Below are 12498 nucleotides of genomic sequence, written 5' to 3' on the forward strand. Positions count from 1 at the left end.
AAATAAATAAAATATTAACCTCTGCTTCAATGTACAGTTTCCAGAATCTGCCAGAACTGGGGAACTGGGCAACAAGGCGTTCATAAGTCTTCCGTGCTTTGTCTATAGGTTGATTCTAAAATTGAAAACCAATAAACAGCATTTACAATATTAGGATTATGAAAATATTTACTGCAGAACCAAGTAGTGTGATTGGACCCATAGAGAACAAAATGTAATCCTATATCACTAAACCTGTGCCTCTCGAATGAGAATGCTCCAAGCGTCAAGGTCATATGGATTCTCTTCTAATTTCTTTTCAGCTTTCTTCACCTTCTCTGGGACATATTCAGCTGCCTGGAAAAAATGAATAAATAACAAATTGATGTTATTGTTTTTAAAATCTCAATGTAAGCATAGTATAAAAGCCCAGGATACACTAAATACAGAGCATAAGCAGGTCTTTAATAAAACAGGCCTGTGGTTTTTGGAATCTATGTGTATTCTGTCACCTGGCATAAGAAAATAAAGTGGTTATCTACTTAATTGAAGGACCTAAACGAGTTTTTATGTACAATATATCAAGATACATATTAAAAATTAAAATTCAGAAATTCATAACTATGTATTCATCACTTTACAAATAATATTACATGTTGCCATTTTTAATGAAAGAAAAAAATATTTGTTTGCAAATCTGTTTAATAACAGGTTTTTTAAAAAGCAAGGTGACTTCCCATATCTGTTTTTGTACTTAACTTTGCTACAAACATACACTGTGCACTGAGAGAGAACAAAAATGAAAAAGTCAAAAAACATCTTAAAGATTTATTAAGAAATACTTTGAAATCACACATCCCCTGAAAGCCATAGGAACCTTCAGGGATTCCTGGGCCATCTTTGAGAAACGCTGTTGTAGAACACTCATCCTGAGTCACAAAAGCATGAAAATAACATGGAAATTTTATTTTGATACAAAGTAAATATAAAACAAATAACAATACAAACTATATAAAAAGCATAATTCAAACAAAGAGCATTTTACAATTTTACAATAAAAGAGATGAATTTTTTCTTTCAGCATTTTTCAGTCTTTAATAAGAATGTTTATTATAAAAACTTAAATGTAATGAACTTGTGACCTTCCATTATTAGGAACTTTTCCTACTGCACATATATACAAATATATATACAAAAGACAGTGAACTGCTAGCTGCCTATGACTGGATATAAGGAGCTCTGGTAGTGTAGTGGTTATGAGTTGGGCTGCTAATCTCACTGTCAGCAGTTCCAAACTACCAGTAGGTTCCACAGGAGGAAGATGAGGTTTCTGCTCCCGTAAAGATTTACATAGGGAATGACTCCATGGCACATCACCACCACCAACTGCTAGGCTGATTTAACTATTTAAACAAAAGGTCTAGTTAAATAAGTTGTGGGATTTAGAGTTACTAACAAGAAAAAAACTCTGTTATGTTCCAGAGGGTCTTCAATGACTATTTTTGAGAAGTAGACAGCCAGACCTTTCTTCCTAAACTTTGTCTGCAAGCTCTGCTGAAACCTGCTCACCACAAGTGACCCTGCTAGTATTTCAAATACAGGTGGCATCGCTGCTAGAATCAAACACACCAGCCACCACAGTACGACAAACTGACAAACACTCAACACTAGCATGTTTCTTGGAAGCTCAAGTGGCAAGACTATGACTAGTTTACTTTGAACACATTGTTGTTGTTAGGTGCCATAGAGTCGGTACCGACTCACAATGACTTTATGTACAGCAGAATGAAAACACTGTCCGATCCTGGGCCTATACCTCACTATCGTTGCCACACTTGAGTCTACTGATGTTGCCACCACTTGGCCAATCCATCTTGCTGGGGTGGTGTCTTCCTCTTTTTCTCTGACCCTCCACCTTTCCAAACAAGATATCCTTTGCTCCAGTGACCGGTATGAGAGACAAAGTTTGGCCATCCTGGCCTCCAAGAAGCACTGTGGCTGCACTTCTTCCAACACAGATCTGTTGGTTCTTTTGGCAGACCACAGCACTTTCAATATTCTTCTCCAACACCATAATTCAAAAGCACCAGCTCTTCTAAGGTCTTCCTTATTCACTGTTCAGTTTTTGCATGCATATGAGGTGACTGAAATACCATGGCGTGGATCAGGCACACCTTAGTCCTCAAGCTGACATCTTTGCTCTTAAACACTTTAAAAAGGTCTTGTGCAGTAGATTTGCCTAATGCAAAACGTCGTTTGATTTCTTGACTGCTGCTTCTGTGAGTGTTGATAGTTGCTCCAAGAAGAATGACGTCCTCAATAATTTGCTAGAAAAGGACATCATGTTTGCTTAAGAAGAAGGTCAACATAAATGAGGAAAATCCTCAATGAGATGGTGTGACACAATAGCTACAAACTATGGACTCAAACACACTCACAATTATGAAGATAGCTGGATCAAAGCTACTTCAAAGCAACTAACAAAAAAGAAAAAAGGAAGAGCAATACAGAGCAAAAGCTATAGAAAAAAAGTGGCAGGCCAGGGAGACACCCCTCCCCACTAGAATGCACAGTAAACTGGTACAGTGGCTGCTTCTTTGAAGGGGTATTGATATAGAAAGAAATTTAATTTACATTGTATACATGTCTGTATACATAAAACTGATAAAGGAACTTTAAATCAGTAACTAAAAATGGCTTAATTGATCACTGAATTGCTTTAATCAATTCTACAGATCCGTATTTTAAGTCTGTTGATTAACAACCCAAATTAGATGTTTATCATAATCTAATAAAAAGAACAGAGAAACTTAGAAGACAGCATCTAATATTTGGCTAAGCATAGTCACAGAAGAATGTCTCTATTACTAAATAAAATAGAGCTGTTGTTAAGTACCATCGAGTTAGTTCTTACTCATAGCGACCCTGTGTAGGGTTTCTGAGGAGCAGCTGATAAGTTCGAACCGCTGACCTTGTGGTTCAAACTGACCTCGCAATCCAGTGCATTATCCTGCAGTGCTACACTAGGGACTCCATACATTAGAATTACCTAGGGATAAAAGGATTTTTTAAAATGCTCAAAGGCTCTGCTCTACAATAGTTAAACCAGAATCTCTAATAATGGGTTTGCACTCTTCAGTTTTACGAGGCTCTATTTTAACAGAGACCTGGTGTGGCACTGTGGGGTGATGTGTAGCTCATCCGTTGCTCCTTGGAAACCCTATACAGGCTCACTAGAGGTTGGAACCAACTCAATGGCACTAACAACAATCGTCCTGGTAGTTCTAACATTGCAAGGTAGGCAGAAAATCATGACTCTCCAATGGTTTCCTAGTCTTTTTTTTGGTGCCACTGACCCTTTCTGCACTCTGGAGAAGACTTCAGAACCATTTTCAGCATGGTTTTAAATATACATAATAAACTATATGGGGACTTCAAAGAAAATCAATTGTATTAAATTATAAAATGTCTTAGAAACAAGCTTTATTTAATAAGATATAGCTGTTGTTGTTAAGTGTCATCAAGTTGACAGCGATCCTATACAAGGTTTCTCAGAAGCAGTTGCTGGGTTTGAACCAACCTTGTAGTTAAACAGTAGTGCTTATCCCACTGCGCCACATGAGACCCCAATATATATATGCAGTTCATTAAATTAAAAAGCTAACGTTAAGTCTAATGATGGCTGTAAACAGTATTTTGATTATAAGTACCAAAGTCACAGATGCTGCTTACAATGTGAGTTTTGGTCTTCATTTGTAATTGAAGAACTGTTCAATTTTTAGAGGTAAGTGAAAATAAAGATTGATTTTCTCCATCCAAGTTCATGTAACCCCTAAAATTATAGACACCTAGGGAGAGGAGGGTTCCCATGGGCCTAGGAAGTCCTGCAACACATGCTGTAATTCAGATAGAAAAATTTTTGATGGAAGGAGATAGTGGTGATGTGTGCACACTACGAATGTAACTAACATTAATGAAGTGCACACTGAAAAACGGTTAAATGTCAATTTTTGTTATATACATTTTACCACAAGAAAACAGTATCAGGCATTATAGTATGTGATTTCCCCCCATTCATTATCATTTAAAATCTTCACTTCATGTTGTTAAGTGCAGCGGAGTTGGTTCTGACTCAAAGCAACCCTGTATAAGGTTTCTTGCAGAAGCAAAAACCCTCATCTTTCTCCTGTGGAGCACCTGATGGACTCCAACCACCAACTTCGTAGTTTCAGTGTTTATCTTACAGAGCCAATGCACCACCAAGTGGGTCATTATTATTTTCAAATGCCATCAAGTCAGTTCCAATTCATAGCAACCCTATGTATGTAGAGTTTCTGAGGAGTGGCTGGTGGATCTGAACTGCTGATGCTGTGGTAAGCAGTTCAATGCTCATTCTACAGCGCAACACAAGTAGTTCTCCAACCCATTTAAAAATGAAATATAATGGAATTACATTAAGCTGCCCAAAGTCCAGTCAGAATTTCAGAGTCATGGCTCAGTACTTTTCATAATATCACAGTAACATCCTTAAATATTTTCCTGACTAAGTATTTACAAAATATTTTACAAAACTGCTAAATATTCACAAAAGTCTCTTTATATTGATAATTCTCAATCAACTGTATTATCTAACAGAAGCTAACCTAAATTAACAAGAGGTTACTCTGGAATTATGGCCAGATTCCAGTCCCACAAGTCTTTTCATTGCCACAGCTATAAACCAGGTGGGTAGCCAATGCAGAGTAACACTTTCTTGATCTTCTAGTCTAGTTACCAGAGTCCTGGTGTCGCACTGTGGGTTAATGCGCCATACTGCAAAGCCATTTGAACTGCAAGGTTGGCGGTTCAAGCTCACCAGCTGCTCCTCGGTAACCCTATCCAAGGTCGCTATGGGTTGGAACCGACTTGATGGCACTGAACAACAACAGTCTAGTTTCAATACTGTTACAGAGCAAAGGAAACATGAAGCATTTTCTAGTACCCACAGTAAGAGAAAGTGAACCTATGTAGGGAATAAAATTGTTTTCTTTCCTGAATCCACTGGCAAAGCAGGAATTTAAGAAAATGTAAGTTTCCAGTGCCTATCTGTGGTACTCCCAAATGGAATGAGTTGTAAATACTTTTAGTACAGCAAACAGTTGTCCCATATCTACACATCTCAACAACTTTTACTACAAGAAACTCTATCAAAGTTCATGTTTTGCCTCTGGAATAACAATGGTCTTAATAGAATAACAATGGTCTTAATATCATTCTTGAAGAGAAACTAATGGGGAGCAAAGTGGGATCCCAAATAAGGGAGAATAAAAGTCGGGACAAGACACTAGTATAGACACATTATCAATGACATTAGTAGAGCTATGGAAATTTTATTGTGGGAGAAGACGTGTACAATTTTTTTTTTCTTTAATGGAATAACACACCTGCACAGAACATACAGAAATATAAACAAGAAGAAGAAGAAATACTATTATGAATGGACTAAAAAAAAGCAACACACAAACAACAAACAGGAAAAAAATGAACTAGATGATGTGAACATTTTTTGTGTAGAAGACATTAATGAGGGGCTATCACTTAACATTTTAGAGTTCTGGTATAGCGCTGTGGGTTAACGCGCCAGACTGCAAAGCCTGTACTGCAAGGTTGGTGGTTCAAGCTCACCAGCTGCTCCTCGGAAATCTTATACAGGGCCGCTTTGGGTCGGAACTGACTCGACAGCACTTCACAACAACATCACTAGCATTTTGGAGTCCTGGTATGGCGCTGTGAGCTAATGTGTCAGACTGCAAAGTTGTCTGAACTGCAAGGTCTGTGGGTCAAGCTGCTCCTTGGAAGCCCTATACAGAGTGGCTATGGGTCAGAATCGACTCAATGGCACTTAACAACAACATCACTAGCACTTGTTCTATAAATTGTTTTCCAGTAGTCCTGTATTGCTAAAATAACATTTTATTTTCTGTGTTAAGAGTATGGAAGTAGCAGAATGCTCTCTAACATATTTAGCTTTAGAACCTAAGAGGGGCTTCAAAAGTTTGTGAAAAAAATTAAAATATAGTGGATTTTTTTCAGTGAACTTTTCAAGTTCCCCCATATGTTCATACACAATCTGGTACATCAAGTTTCATAGCAGTTTATTTATAATAGTTAAAAAGTAGAAGCAGTAAATGTTGTTATTAAGTGTCATCGAGTTGGTTCAGACTCAAAACAACCCGGTATAGGGTTTCTGAAGAGCGGTTGGTGGGTTTGAACCACTGATTTATTGAGGCACAATTCACATGCCATATAATTCACCCATGCAGCAACCACAATCAATTTATGACATTTTATAACCCCAAAAAGACACCTAGAAGTTATTTCCATTTATTCCCCAATTTCTCAGCAATAGGCAACCATCTATCTACTTTGTTTTTATAGCTGTACCTATTTTAGACATTTCATGTAGGTGGAATCAAACAATTTGTGCTCTTGTACTTGGTGTGGTGCTACAGGATAATGAACTAGACCAGAAGGTTGCTTTGAACTGCAAGGTGGGTGGTTCAAATACACCAGCTGCTCCTATATACAGGGTTGCTATAAATCAGAACCGATTTAACGGCCCTCATCATTCACCAACTGATGGACATTTGTGTTGCTTCTACTTTTTCGCTATTATAAATAATATGAACTGCTATGAATATTTTTCTACAAGAGTTTGTGTTAATATATGAGGAGGCTTCAAAAAGTTCACAGAAAAAAAAATCCACTATCTTTTCATTTTTCCACAAAGTTTTTGAAGCTCCTCTTATGTTCTCAATCAAGATGCACTGAAAATTACTAGTGATAAGAAGGCAGAGGTTGGGGGAAAAAAAGAGGTAGGATCAGTAGTTGAAAAATATGGCCAAGGTGATAGAAATGCTGGGGAAGACTGCATAATAAAATTGGAAAGACCAATGACTATTTACTGCAAATACCTTTTTTCAACAACATAAATGGCAACTACATTCATGGTCCTCACCAGATGGAATGCCCAGGAATCAAATTGACTATGTCTGCGGGAAGAGACAATGGAGACACTCAATACAAAGCAGAAGCCAACACAAGGTCAGGAGCAAACTTGGAACAGACATAGGAATTGCTCTTATCCAAGTTCAGGTAAAGCTGAAGACAAAACAAGTCCTTAAGAACCAAAATATGATCTTGAAGTATACCCATTTGAACTTAGAAACCATCTCAAGAACAGATCTGATAAACTAGACACTAATGACCAAAGACCAGAATTGCGGGATGACATCAAGATCATCCATGAAGAAGAGTAAAAGGTCATTATAAAGACAGGAAAAAAGAAAAGAACAAAGTAGATGTCAGAAGAGACTCTGAAACTTGCTCCTAAACAAAAAGAAACTAAAGCAACGGGGAGAAATGATGAAGTCAAAGAGCTGAACAAAATTTTCAAGGGGCTGCTCAAGAAGATAGTCAAACATTTATGAAATGTGTAAAGATCTGGAGTTAGAAAACCAAAAGGGAAGAACATACTCAGCATTTCTCAAGCTAAACTAAAAGTACGGAAGAAAAAAACAATACTTTCCCAACAATATGGATTGATACAATTACAGCAGCAAAACGGGCTTACATGTAACAATTTTGAGGATGGCACAGGACTGAGCAGCATTGCAATAGTGAAGGATTCTATGGCGTCCTAGTGTGGCACTGCAGGATAATGCACTGGACTGAAATGCCAGTTTGAATTGCTTAGCTAGCGGTTCAAACTCATAGCTTCTCTTCAGAAACCCTATATAGGGTTGCTATGAGTCGGAACTGATGTGATGGCACTTAACAACAATGGGCAACTGGGAGTCCTGGAGAGCAATGTGGGATAAGGCACTGGACCACAGGGTTGGTTTGAACTACAAGGTCTGTGGTTCGAAATCACCAGCCACTGCTTGTAAACACTACACAGGGTCGATGAGTCAGATGTAGCATGTAACAACAACGTGGAAAAATTATTGAATGACACAAAAGCCTCAAAGGAAGATAGGAATATAACAGTCCACTGTACAAAAAATAACTGAACAATGTTAGGGCAACTTAGACATTGGCTTAGATAGGGATGGGCAACTTAGACAGTGGCTACCTAAAATGAGTTCATAGCTCCAAGTAACTGGCTTACAAGGTTTCAAGAATGAGTTTAGTTTAAGAGTGTATGTAGGAAGATAAGAATCCCCACTGAATAGTTTTCATCTTGATCAAGAACTGACAATACTGAGGTAAGAGGTCTAAGCTACACTGAAGGCACTGGTGAGAAACAAGGCTCCAAGAATTTATGGAACACGAACTGAAATATTTTAACTGATGCGGAGCTGGAGCTGCTCATTCATCTATGCCAAGAAATTTGGTAGACAGCTTCCTGGCCAGCCGATTGGAAGAGATACATGTTTATACCCATTACAAAGAGAGGTGACACAATGGCATGTGGCAATCATTTAACACTATCATTACTATCACATACAAATAAAATTTTGCTGAAGATAGTTAAAAAACTATTATAGCAGTACATTGACAGGGAGCTGCTATCAAAATGAGGATATCACTGCTGATATCAGATGGATCTTCGCTGAAAGCAAGGATACCAAAAAGATGTTTACTTGTGCTTTATTGACTATACAAAGGCATTTGACTATGTATGTCATAACAAATTATGGATGATATTGTGAAGCAAGCATATTCCAGAACACTTAACTGTACTCATGAGAATAGACTATAAAGGGGCTGTTAGAACAAAGTAAGGGAATACTGAATGGTTCAGAGTCAGGAAAGGTGTGCATCAGGTGTGCATACTTATTCAATCTGTATGTTTAAATAATTTGAGAAGCTGTATTTATGAAGAATGTGGCATTAAGATTGGAGGTTCATTAACAACCTGCAATATTCAGATGACACACCTTGCTTGCTGCAAGCAAGTTAAGACTGATTTAAAATACTGTCAAAGACCAAAGATCACAGCCTTCAGTATGGACTGTACCTCAATGTAAAGAAAATGAAAATCCTCACAACCAATAAATAACTTCATTATAAACAGATAAAAGATTGACACTGCCAGAGGTCATTTTGGTTGGATCCAAAATTAACATTTATGGAAGCAGAAGTCAAGAACTCAAACGACAAATTGTACTGGCAAATCTGCTGCAGAAGATTTTTTAAAAGTGTTTAAGAGCTAAGATGTCACCTAAGTGCTCCTAACCCAAGCCATGGAGTCCTGGTGTGGTGTTATGAGTTAATGCGCCAGACTGCAAAGCAGTTTGAACTGCAAGGTTGGCGGTTCAAGCTCACCAGCTGCTCCTAGGAAACCTTACACCGGGTTGCAATGGGCCGGGACCGACTCGACGGCACTTAACAACAACAACACAAGCCATGGTATTTTCAATCATCTCATATACATGAGAAAGTTGGACACTGAATAAGAAGACCATAGAAGAATCAATGGGTGCGTGTGAATTGTGGTGGTGGCAAAGGACACTGACTGTACCATAGGCTGCCAGAAGAACCAATCTGTGTTGGCATTTTCAGCCAGAATACCCCTTAGAAGCAAGGATAGCAAAACTTTGTCTCTCAGTTTTGGTCATGTTGTCAGGACAGACCAGTCCCTGGAGAAGAACTTCATGTTTTGGAAGTGGAGGGTCAGTGAAAAAGAGGAAGACCCCTTTTCCCCACCAACGAGATGTAGTGACACAGTGACAACAGTAATGTGCTTAAAATGATTGTAAAGATGGCACAGGACTGGGCAATGTTTCATTCTGTTGTGCATAGACATGCTAAGAGTTATAAATGTTCTCTTGATAAAACATTCTATGCTTTTTACTGGGAGCAGGGTGGGGAAATCAAGTAGAGAGAAAAGTATTCACAGGTTAGAGAGAAGACACTTGTTAGCATGGGTGAAGGGGTGGCATTATACAACAAGAGGGAAGTTGATAGAGGAAAGATGAGAGGAGGAAACACGGAGGAATGCAAGAGTTAAAGTCAATATTAGTAATAAAGACTGCTGATACTACATGGAAGAGATTGTAATCATTGTAATGAAGCAAAGTATATGATTTATTGAATGTAAAACTGATGGATCTGCTCTAAAAACCTTCATTCAGTGTACAATAAAAAGTTTAAAATAAATAAAATGTTAAAGAGTAAAAATGCCACTCTGAGGACTAAGGTGCATAAAGCCATGGTATTTTCAATCACCTCATACGCATGTGTAAGTTGGACAATAAATAAGGAAGACAGAAGAATCGATGCATTTAAATCATGGTGTTGGAGAATAATATTGAGAGTACCATGGACTGTCAGAACAAACATTTGTCTTGGAAGAAGTAAAACCAGTATGCTCCTTATATGCAAGGACACTGAGACTTCGTCTTTCATAATTTGGACATGTTGTCAGGAGTCCAATTTCTGGAGAAGGACATCATACTTTGTAAGGCTGAGTGTCAAACAAACAGAGGAAGACCCCCAAGGAGATGAACTGAAAAGGTAACAGAAACAAACAGCTGAAACATAACAATTGTGAGGATGGTACAGGTCCTGGCAGTGTCTCATTGTGCTGTATATAGGGTGTTATGAATTGGAAATCTATTGGAGTGCACTACCTAACAACTTATGTTCTTAGTTCTCTTGAGTACATTGGTAGGAGTGGAAATTTTGGGTCATATGGTTAGGTAGCCCTATGTTTAATGTTCAATACACTTTGTCCTTTAGCAAAGTGGCTACATCATTTTATATTCCCACTAGTAGTGTATGAAAATAGACTCCGGGTGAGGTGCTGTAGATCAGCACTGGACTGTGAACCACAAGGTCAGCAATTCAAACTATGAGTAGGAACACAACGCTTAACAACAAGCGTGAGGATTCCAGTTCCTCTACATCTTTCCCTAAATCTGATACTATGTTTTTTGTTTTTTTTTAATAGCCATTCTATTCTAGTGGGAGTCCTGGTGTGTCACTGTGGGTTAATTCACTGGACTGAAAGCTTTGAATCTCAAGGTCAGTGGTTCAAGCTCACCAGCTGCTCCTTGGAAACCCTATACAGGGTCACTATGGGTTGGAATCGACTCAATGGCACTTAACAACAAGTGGGTATGTAGCCATATCTGGTATTTCAATTTGTATTTCCCTGATGTTAAGCATCTTTCGTGTGCTTACTGTTTGTTGCTTTCTTGTTAAGAGTTATCAGTAGGGTTCCAACTCATAGCGACTCTATGATGTAGGGTTTCTAAGGAGTAGCTGGTGGGTTTGAACCACTGACGTTGTGGTTACCAATCCCATACTTACAGTGCTGGAAAACTCCACTGTGTGGAGTTGAGAGAATGAGGTTAAAAATGTTTTTAAAAAAAGGAAGTAATGTTCTAGTGTTATTATGCAAATAGTTTGTACCTCAGCCCCCAACAATCACATTTTTTCATTTTATTACAATCACACTTTGAACTATGTAACTGAACTGGTCTGCCACTACAGTTAGTTCAAAATAAAATTAAAACACTTCCAATCTTTAACATTCAATCTCTAGCACTCATCTACTTACACTATTACAATTCAACATACCCCCATAATAAAAATGTAACAGACATTTTAGTGAATACCACCCAATCTCTGAAGGACAGGTGCTTAGAGATTCACAGAAAGTTTCTAATATTCAACAGCGGAATCTATTCAACAAAGTCCATCTTCAGACTTTCACTAAAACCTAAATCAAGCCAGGAAACGCTTACCATAAGAAACAGATTATATATAGCTCCAAGTTAGAGAAGATGCACAGCAACTAAAACAGCTCCATTTTAAACAAAATCACAAGCCTCACATCATTTCAGTGGCTTTCAAACCTATTTTAATTTTAACATTAGCACTCAATTTCCTGTGATATTGGTACAGAAAAACCAATTAAGTCAAAAATTAAAACTTCCCTTTGGTGGCAGTTTTATGAAAAAAAAATAAGCAAAAAAATGTTTTAAGAGAAAAGCAATGCCTCTCCAAAATTAATCAGTGAAATATCAGGGCACTAAATGTACCAAATGGAGCCCTGGTGTGATGCCGGAGGACAAGCACTGGACAGCTAACCACAAGGTCAATGGTTCAAATCCACCAGCTATTCTTTGGACGTCCTATACAGCGCTGCTATGAGTGGGAACCAATCCGACGGCACTTTAACAACAACAAATACTTTTCATCAATCTTAATACTTAAAACATGTGTGGTCCTACAGAATAATGTTAACTTAAGGCCAGTACATAAACAATCAGGAAACAAAAGGTAACAGCTGACCACACAAAAAGCCACTGAGAAAGGAAACTGTTGAAAGGTTTTGAGTTAAGATGAGATTACATTCTGCTGAGCTGAAAACAGACTAAAAAAGGCTGAGCAGAAAAGCAGAGATTAGATCTCATCAACATCAATGTGAAATTGTTGTTGTTGTCAGGTGCCATCGAGTCGGAACCGACTCATAGCGACCCCATGCACAGCAGAACGAAACAATGTCTGATCCTGGGCCAACCTCAC

The 12498-nt window shown here is 38.1% G+C and overlaps 1 protein-coding gene across 1 annotated transcript in view; it reads right to left on the bottom strand.

Moving 5' to 3' along the window:
• CSTF3 (cleavage stimulation factor, 3' pre-RNA, subunit 3, 77kDa) overlaps positions 1-12498 on the bottom strand; it is a 96829-nt gene that overhangs the window by 68776 nt on the left and 15555 nt on the right. Inside the window, exons 2-3 of the mRNA XM_006864873.1 lie at positions 235-336; positions 20-115 (exon numbers count right to left, since the gene is read on the bottom strand). Of these exons, the coding sequence (XP_006864935.1) occupies positions 20-115; positions 235-336 (198 nt within the window). The remainder of the gene's footprint in view (positions 1-19; positions 116-234; positions 337-12498) is intronic.

The sequence above is a fragment of the Chrysochloris asiatica genome, unplaced genomic scaffold (assembly GCF_000296735.1).
Source record: "Chrysochloris asiatica unplaced genomic scaffold, ChrAsi1.0 scaffold00072, whole genome shotgun sequence".
NCBI classification, from domain to species: Eukaryota; Metazoa; Chordata; class Mammalia; order Afrosoricida; family Chrysochloridae; genus Chrysochloris; species Chrysochloris asiatica.